Source organism: Nannospalax galili, unplaced genomic scaffold, assembly GCF_000622305.1.
Source record: "Nannospalax galili isolate Female #2095 unplaced genomic scaffold, S.galili_v1.0 scaffold50, whole genome shotgun sequence".
Taxonomy (NCBI): Eukaryota; Metazoa; Chordata; class Mammalia; order Rodentia; family Spalacidae; genus Nannospalax; species Nannospalax galili.
In genome coordinates this window covers 2,772,138-2,781,420 of record NW_008328749.1, presented here as the reverse complement: position 1 = coordinate 2,781,420, position 9,283 = coordinate 2,772,138, and the positions used below count along the sequence as shown (strand labels likewise).

General features: G+C 39.5%; 1 protein-coding gene and 1 non-coding gene across 2 annotated transcripts in view; both read left to right on the top strand.

Annotated features, from left to right (window-relative positions):
* Window positions 1-1,491, top strand: part of LOC103731320 (UDP-glucuronosyltransferase 2B31-like) — a 19,560-nt gene extending 18,069 nt beyond the window's left edge. The window contains exon 6 of the mRNA XM_008829695.2: window positions 230-1,491. Coding sequence (XP_008827917.1) covers window positions 230-509 — 280 coding nt within the window. The 3' untranslated portion in view covers window positions 510-1,491. The remainder of the gene's footprint in view (window positions 1-229) is intronic.
* Window positions 1,492-4,666: 3,175 nt separating this feature from the next.
* Window positions 4,667-4,772, top strand: LOC115069679. Its single transcript, XR_003848919.1, has one exon. It is a non-coding gene; the product is annotated as a U6 spliceosomal RNA (small nuclear RNA).
* The last annotated feature ends 4,511 nt before the right edge of the window (window positions 4,773-9,283 follow it).

Here is a 9,283-nt window from a genome sequence, read left to right as displayed (position 1 = left end):
GGCTTTTCCTTTTGATCTTTGGACAGTATTTCTTCATCAGAATATGCCAACTTATTGCCAAAAATGCTATCATGTCCTAATCAAAGTCGCACTGCACCTACTGCTCTTCTATGGCATTTGTTCAGTTTCATGATTCTTTCCAGTAACCTTTCATAGACCTGATGAACTTAAGTAAATTAATTGGTTTCCAATGTTGGTGTCTGTATTTCTCCTTTATGTCTGTCTTCAGCTATAAGGAGAATGCCATGAGACTATCAAGAATTCACCACGACCAGCCAGTGAAGCCCCTCAACCGAGCCGTCTTCTGGGTGGAGTATGTCATGCGCCACAAAGGAGCCAAGCACCTTCGGGTGGCAGCCCACGACCTCAGCTGGTTCCAGTACCACTCCCTGGATGTGATTGGGTTCCTGCTGGCCTGCATGGTGACTGTGACATTCATCATCTCAAAATGTTGCCTCTTTTGTTACCAGAAGTTTGCTAAAGCTGGAAAGAAGAAGAAAAGGCACTAGCTGTATCTACACCTGAATTTAGGAGGTTTCACATGGGCCTCTTCCAGTGTATCCCAGTAAGGTGGGATGGTAATCATGGGTTCCTTCCACACATGAACAGGCAACCTTCACTAATTATTTGTCAAATCTCAGGATGTTTTCCCAGATAAGTAATTTTGTTTAAGAACTAGCAGTATTTCAGGCCAAAGAGAAATTTAAATTTAAAAAATAACAACATAGTCAACATTGGCATATGTTGGCATTTTAGGAATTCACTTTTACAACCTAGAATTTTTACCAAAAGAAAAAAAATCAGGGCTTGGAGATGGCTCAGGAAAGACAGACTAATTGAATTTGAACATCAAGAAAAAATAAGTGTAAAAGTGAGACACCGTAGCATAAAATAAAATGTAATAATAAAATAAAACAAAATAAACCTGGAAAGCCACCCTAGATGGGAGTGAGAGGCATGAGGATTACCTGGAGCTTGCAGTGAGCTAGCCTGTTCTTTACAGCAGTGAACAACAAGAGAGATGCTGCTTCAACAAAGTGGAAGGCAAGAAATCACAGTGGAGGTTTTCTCTGGCCTCCATCCACCTGTTGTGGAACACGTGTATCCATACAAACACACATATGTATACACACACACACACAAATACACATACATCAAATACATTTTAGAGTGATCTTAGGGGTTTTTTGATACAAAATCATTAAGAAGCCCACTGTGATTCAACTTTGCAAATATTCCACAAGCTTTAACTTCATTTCTAACAGAATTTTATAATTTTAGTTTCAAGTAAATATTCAGTATTGGAGTAATATAAATATCATTTGTATTTAAAGAGACATATCATTCTGTTTGGATCCTGCAGAACACCAAGCCACAGCATGATTTCTTTGTAAAATAACCCTGAAAGGTATTTGTCCTTAAGTCTAAAGTCATTTTCAAACACAAAGTGGAATTAAAATGCACTGATTTATAGTTGCTTTCTTCTATGAATTTGATTGTTTCAGGAAAAATTGATTTCATGGACTAATTGGGGTTCCAATTTAAGCCTTTAAACAGAATAATGAGGTTCTCTCTCTCTCTCTCTCTTTCTCTCTCTCTCTCTCAATTATCCTTTGGGAACATATGTAAAACTTCAATTTGATTTTGATAACTTGAACAGAAACTCTGTGTGTGTGTGTGTGTGTGTGTGTGTGTGTGTGTGTGTGTGTGTATGCATGTATCCCTTTTTTTTTCAAAATAGGACAAAGTTTAGCTATGTTCTTTATAGCTATGTTGTAAAGTTCAATGTTGTAGAAAATAGTTTGAAATAACGATTACGGGCTGTAGAGATGGTTCAGTATGTAAAAAGCAATTGAGTGCAAATCTGAAGATCTGAGTTCAAATTTCCAGCACCCATGTAGAAGCCATCTATTGTCATATACACATGCAACCCCAGGGTTGGGGAGCAGGGCTGGTGGATCTCCAGAGCTCACTGACTGGCCAGACTAAACAAAATGTCCATTTTCAGGTTCAGTCAGAGAATGATAGAGCTGGACACTTATTGGGAATCAATTATGAATAAAGTAATAGATACATGTGACATGTAGGTGAAACCATAGACAAATATCATTATCAGAAAACACTAGAAAAAGGAGTAGCTATCTTGCAGAAAGAAGCACCTCAAATACTACAACTCTCACTGCAGAAGATTCTGAACTCAATCGGCTCAAAACAGGGAATAACATCAATGTCCACATTATCAAAAACCATAAGTAGAATTCAATTTGTCGACTGAGCACTGTTGAGACCATGAAGGGTGTCCTACTATACAACTGTCCTCCAGGAAGATGGGAGCATGCCCAAAGCTGGATCTTACAATTCTGTCGAGGAGTTAACCGTAAAGTGGAATAAGACTTCACTGTAACTATATGTACTTTCATTATTATACACAAAATTTATAGAAATGGGCATCTAATACTGGCAGCTACTACAGTCTGTTTGCAAAGAATGAAGAGTTTGTACCAAAACCCTTTAAACATATGTCAAAAACCATGTATTTACCTATGCACAGTGAAGATAAAGGAAAATAAACTGTTTGTGAAGAAAATAGGATTTTAGAATAAAAGAAAATAAAAAACTTCATATCTACCAATGATAATATAGTTTGACATGAAGAGGATACAATACCTAAGGATTGAGGGGATATATAATGGCAATGCCACAAGCAGCAGAAAATATATTCAAAGACATAGAAAATATGTTTCATTCAGGAAAGGGTTTAAGAGTTCGTACTAGGTACCCTGAGCTCTTGAACTGAGGAACTATTTTCTGAACTATGCACCTAAACTTTAGCACTTACCACATCGAGCCTCACTTGAACATTGCAAACGCTTCAACAAAGTGTTCATAGCTTATTTTTAAAAAGCAACCAAACAACCTCATACAGGTAAATCTTAATGCAGAAAGGCAGGAGACATGAGAAAAAGCAATGAAATGTAACTAAAGATGATTAATCCTACAGGAATGGAAAATTAGAGTGACACAGATGAAGCTGAAGAGGACTCAGAATAATGAGCATAAGTATGTTCAACAAAATCAAAAAGGAAATTGAACTCCTGTTTGAGAAAACAAGTATCTGATTGAAATAATAAACATCATGGAAAACGTGGAGAGGAATTTAACAAAGAGATAGAAATACAGAGGAAGAGTCCCTAAGAAATGGTGAAAATGAAAAACATTTATTTGACTTGTGTTTTTCATTGTCAGCATTTCTTAGGGACTTTTCCTCTGTATTTCTATTTCTTTATTAAATTTCTTTTATTATCTCTACATGAGTCCATGTGTATAACAAAAGGCTACATAACAAGAAACAGTGCCAGACAGGAGATACCTTCCTTTGAGTTGTTGTCCGGGGTGGTCCAAGAGACTCCCAAAATTACTCAGGCTATTGCCACAGCCCTTTATGGCTTCCCAGAACTTAAAGGTAGGACCCCACTGCCAAAGAGAGAACATACATCAGACACAGGATTTGGAGCAATAGAGCTGCAACTGATCTGGAAGCCACTTCCCCTGAATGCAGGTCTCATAGCTTTGGAGAATGCTATGAAAGTGCCAAGGGAAAACATCAATGGATGATCCAACACCAGCTTCAAGAACAAATAACCACATCGGTGGCCAGCCCAGCCTATGTCACTGGAGAAGTAGTAGCACTTTTTTCATGGGGGGAATCAACAGCTGCCTAATTTGACTAAAGCCCACTGAAAGGGAGGAAACTCAAGTGTGGTACCATAACATAACATAATACACATGGTCAGAGTGGTCCTAGATCTTAGAGAAAACCCCAAAACTCTCACATTGCTAGACTAATGTGATTTCTTACTATGTACAAAATATATATCTTTATATTTAAAGACAAATATCCCAGTCATAAGTCATCAAAGAAGCTCATTTTGCAGCAGAGGCTAACACCAAGTACCACAACTGGTCACACACAGACACTGTCTATGGATTGCCCAGGCCTGAGAGACACATCGACAATGCAATCTCTACACCTAAGGATCATGGAACACAGAACAGGGATAAAAAAGAGGACACTAAAGAATGAGTTTTCAATAATGAAGCTCCCCTTTGCAATGAAGGGCCAGGAACAAAAAAGGTCACAAATGGCCAAAGTGTAGAGATCAAGAGTCTGCTAAGTAAAGGTCCTTGGACAGGACTCCTTTATTAAACTTCATCCACCCAAGGCTCAGGGACTATCACAGAAGAGTAGGCAGAAAGATTGTAAGAGCCAGGGAGGATTTGCATGACCATATAGAAACAGAATCCTATAAGCTCCTCTGAACCTGCTCATATGATTCTATGGCATAAGTGTCAGCATACACACATCCCATGCAAATTCAGGTAGACAGTAACCCAGCATAGAGCTGGGATAATGAAGAGAAGACCACAATCTTATCTAAAGAAATGTTGGCAACTGATTGCTGCTAGATGAAGAAGAGCTGTCCTAACAAAAGGGACTGTAGGTAGGCTGACTAGACTCTGCAGATGGACTTGCACTGGGGAATGGCTGGGCACACTAACAACACAGTGGGCAGTAGCAGGGATGACAGAGTATATCGAATTCAGTAGGGTGGGGGTTATGGGAGGATGCCAATGGGGATGGACATATAAAGTTGATTAAGATTCAGTGCTCACTTCAACAGCACATATACTAAAACTGGAACAATAAGAAAAGATTAGCACAGCCTCTGTGGAAGAATGACATGCAAATTTGTAAAGTGTTCCATATTTTTTACATGCGAGGGACCATGGTGTGTGGGGGGGGATGTCAATAACTGAAAGATGGAGGGAATACAGTGAGAAATAGAAGAGACCTCCCTTAGAGTGAATAACAATCCATACAGCACCGATCAAAGAAACTTTGCAACAGATGGAGGTTACCACAGGGTTGCACATCTGGTCAGGCATAGAGAACATACACTTGGGACATGCCTGGTACTAGGTAACACATCTGCAATAGACTTCCTATAATCAAGGCTCATGGAACATGACAGAATAAGGGAGAAAGAGAGGGCTAATGCACACCTCAACTCTCACCAGTGAGGCTTCCATGTACATCAGCGTGCATTACATACAGAAGGCCTCAACTGACCAAATTTTGGAGAATAAGAGACTGTGGAGTGTATGATGGGACTCCTATATGGATCCTCACCCGCCTATAGTTCATTGTACAAGAGGAGGCAGAAAGATTGTAAGAGCCATGGCTGGTTCATGAACAAATGAGGTAGAGGCTTCCAGGACAATGGAGCTTGCTCATGTGTGCCTGCAGCAGTGATGGCGTCCAACATGGCACTCATGTCGGCTCAATTAAACAAGGGTTCAAAGGGGAGGTGAGAAATAAGTGGCAGGTCAGCACTAGATTGAGACTGGTTGCTGCTATGTGAGGGAGAGTATGACTTACACACGACCACCTGATGGGCTGATTAGACTCCAGTGGACACATTTACACTGAAGGACATTTGCATATAAACACCCAAATGAATAGGACTCAGCATGTATGGCAGAATTCACAGGGTTCAGTGTTGGGGGAGAGGCATGGATGGGGTCGGAGGTCTGGATATGAGTGGGAAATAGTGTATGAAATTTTTAAATCTCAATAAAAAACGATTGAGATGTTCTGTATGAAAAACACAAAAAAAATCAATAAAAAATTAAAAAGTCAAAATAATTTTTTTTTTATCTTTTTGAGACAGGGTCTTCCTGTAGCCCCAGCTGACCTGGAACTCACTATGTAGACCAGGCTGGCCTTGAACTCACAGAGATCTGCCTGCCTCTGCCTCCTGAGTGCTGGGATTAAAGGTATGCACCACCACGCCCGGCTCAAAATGATTTTTTTTACGTTACAGCTTTAACATATTCAGTAACACACTCCAGAGCAAGGATGCATCTCTTTCAAAAGTGGCTGTAAATTCTAGGTTCACAGTTGGGGTGATAAACATTACCATTGAAATCTACCCGATGACTTTATAGACTTACAAAATATATTTTTAAAATTATTTATTTAATAACCACACAATCAGAAGAAGAATTTCATTACAACAGCATTGACTAGGGGCAGAAAAGAGCAGTGAACAGAAATTTTACACATTTTAATTGTTACAATATAATGAAGGAAATATTTCAAATCAATGATCATAATTTCTCAAAATTAATACTGAACTCAAAATAGCAGAAGTTAGGAAGTAAGAGTAGAGCTGATAAGATCAAACCAGAAAATAGAAGTACACATCAGCAACCTGGAACTTCATCTTTGTAAGGACAAAATGTTTAAAACAATATTTAGAGATAATGACTCCCTAACCCCACAAAAGACATTTGCATAAGTAAATTCAGATATGATAGGGGAGACAATATTATCCATTATTCAGAAATAAACTGGATTACTAGAGAACACTGTGATAGTACATTAACAAATAGAAAAGTTCAACAAATGGAAAATTACAAGAAAGGAATTTTCGTTAATAGATATGCAAGACGAGAAAGACAATCTTAATACATAAAAAATGAAAACGTTAGATTAACAAATTAAACCCACAGAAAAATAGATGTTCTGGCCTAGAAAGTTTCTGTGGTGTAGTTCATGAGGAATTCATATGATTTTTTAAATTATCCAAGATATAGAGGAAAGAAGGAGATGGAAGAAAGGGCAGGATTAAACCTCCCCATCTCCATTCCTCACCAGATTTCATGTCTCCTACTATTTTTTTGGCTTATGGAGTTTAATTTGTGCCCCCAAATGCCCTTCAGCATGGGTCCATCCTCTGGAGCCTGGCCAACCTACCCAGCATCACATCCTTAAAGAAAACTGATTCACCCTCTCCCAGCAGCTATCCGTTGCCAACATTTCTTCAACCAATGTTGGGGCTTTTTGCTCTACCTCTTCTACTGGGAATTTGTCTGGCTTGACCTGACATCTGTCTTGGGCATGAGGAACTGAATTGAAACCCCCGGCACACATATAAAATGTCAGAAATTGCTATGTATGATTCTAATACTGAGGGATGGAGACAGACTGATCCCAAGATCACATTAGAAAAGAATGTCTTTAGGTTCTCTGAAAGATCCTGTCTCAACACAATGAGTCAAAGAGTGATGGGAGATGCCACAGATTCTGTTCTGGGTACTACCTGTGCCCAAAGTGCACGCCACACTCACATGCATGCACCACAGTACATACATGGCATATACACACAGGAGAGAGATACAGACACAGGAGAGAGAGAGACAGACACAGGAGAGAGAGAGAGAGAGAGAGAGAGAGAGAGAGAGAGAGAGAGAGGCTGAAGCAAAAACAAAATCAATGTATGCTGAACACTGAAGAGTGTGGTAGAGAATAAAGGTAGACATACAGATCAATGCAATACATTTAGAAACTAAGAGATATACACATTTTTACTTGATTTTTGGCAAAGATTACAAAACAATAAAGGAAGTAGCAGTCTTTTTTACCAAATGCTGCTGAGAAAACTGACTAGTGAAAGGCAAAACTTAAAAATCGACCCTCTACCTCCTGCCATATATAAATGTCAATTTAAATTGGCTCAAATAGATGAGTTATAAATATTAATGCTGACTAAATTATGAAAATATATTTGGATACTGATTTGAAAATTATTCTTTATGTTCTCAAACCCACAAGTATCTAAACATAAATTGAACTTCACAAAAATCGAAGCTTCTCTGCATCAAAGAGCATCTTTAAAAAGATGAACCACAAAGCTGGAGAATACATGTACAAATCGCATGCCCAGTAAAAGACTTAAGCATCATTGGTTTAAAAAGCTAGTGACTCTACAATACGAAGAAAAAATCGAGTATGGCTAGAGAATGTGAATATACATATTTCCTAGAAACAGCCAATATTATGAACATGAAATAAAAGTATTTAGCATCATTATACTTACCAAAATTGAGCTCAAGAGAATTTAAATAAAAACACAATGAGATATTCCTCCGTTCCCTCCGTCCCCTGTTGCCTGGTGACAATCAAAAGTGAAATAATAGACTTGACAGCAGGATGTGAGCGGTCAGAAGACTCCTGCACCACTGTGTTTAGAACCGTCTGTCGATTCCCCGCGGACGTTCAATACGTTCATATGGGTCATCTAGCTACACAGGAAAGAGAAAAGAGCACAGAACTAGTACCGGGGATGGGAGGGAAGACTGAGCACCGACCGGGGCGGATCCCATTTCCACAGGCTGCCCAGCCTGGGTCCCGCGCCTGTTAAGCATGTCACGCGAGGCGACCTGGGCACCCTTGTCATGAAAATCCTCTGGAAACCAGAAGAGGGCATGGGATTCCCCTGGAATTGGAGTTACAGATCGTCGTGCTAGGAAGTGAACCACGTCCTCTGGAAGAACAGGCAGTGCTCTTAACCACAGAGCCATCGCTACTGCTCATTTCATCTTTTAAACAGTAGTATTAACTGTATTTATTGTTGTTTTCGTCTGTGTGCATGCACATGTGTGTGCCTATATACACACATGCACAAGCTTGAGCATGCATTTGAATTCATCCATTTTTGCATGACACATGGGGAACATGTGTGCCATGACTTCAGTGTTGATCAGAAGACGACTTTTTGTAATAGGTTCTCTTCTTAAGACTACCTTTACTCGAATTCTAGAGAGTGAAGTCAATGGTCAAGGCCTGCATGGGGAATGAATTCAAGTTGGAACACCTGCATGGCTAATGCTTTTACCTGCTAAGCCATCTCACCAGACCTTAACAGTCTGTTTATCTGTTTCCTGGCGTGTTTGTTTGTGGGAGGAGACATTTATTTGGCTTACAGGTTATGACAGGAACTCAAGGCAGGACAGGATCCTGGAGGCAGGAACTGAAGCAGAGACCACAGAGGAAGGCTTCTTACAGGCTTGCTTTCCATGGCTTGTTCACCTGTCTTTCTTCTAGGGCCCAGGCCACCTGCCCAGGGATGGTACCACCAAAACTCAATATCTTGATGGTGACAGACATGTAGACTGAGGCCTTAACATACATCTCTAGCAGAGTTATTTGTACAGCGTTGAGGGTTTTTCTTTTTCCTTTTATGTAGATTATTTTCATTTAAAATTTAAAATATATTCTCACCACACCTAATAAATTTCTTCACTGTTGTAACATATACTACCTCTATCCTAGCAAACCTATGAACTCAGGCTTTCAGAGAGTCCGTATTTATTCACTGAGGGTTTAATTTAAAATGTGTAATGCTGAAGTGTGGGCATAGAAATTATTGGTTGTAGG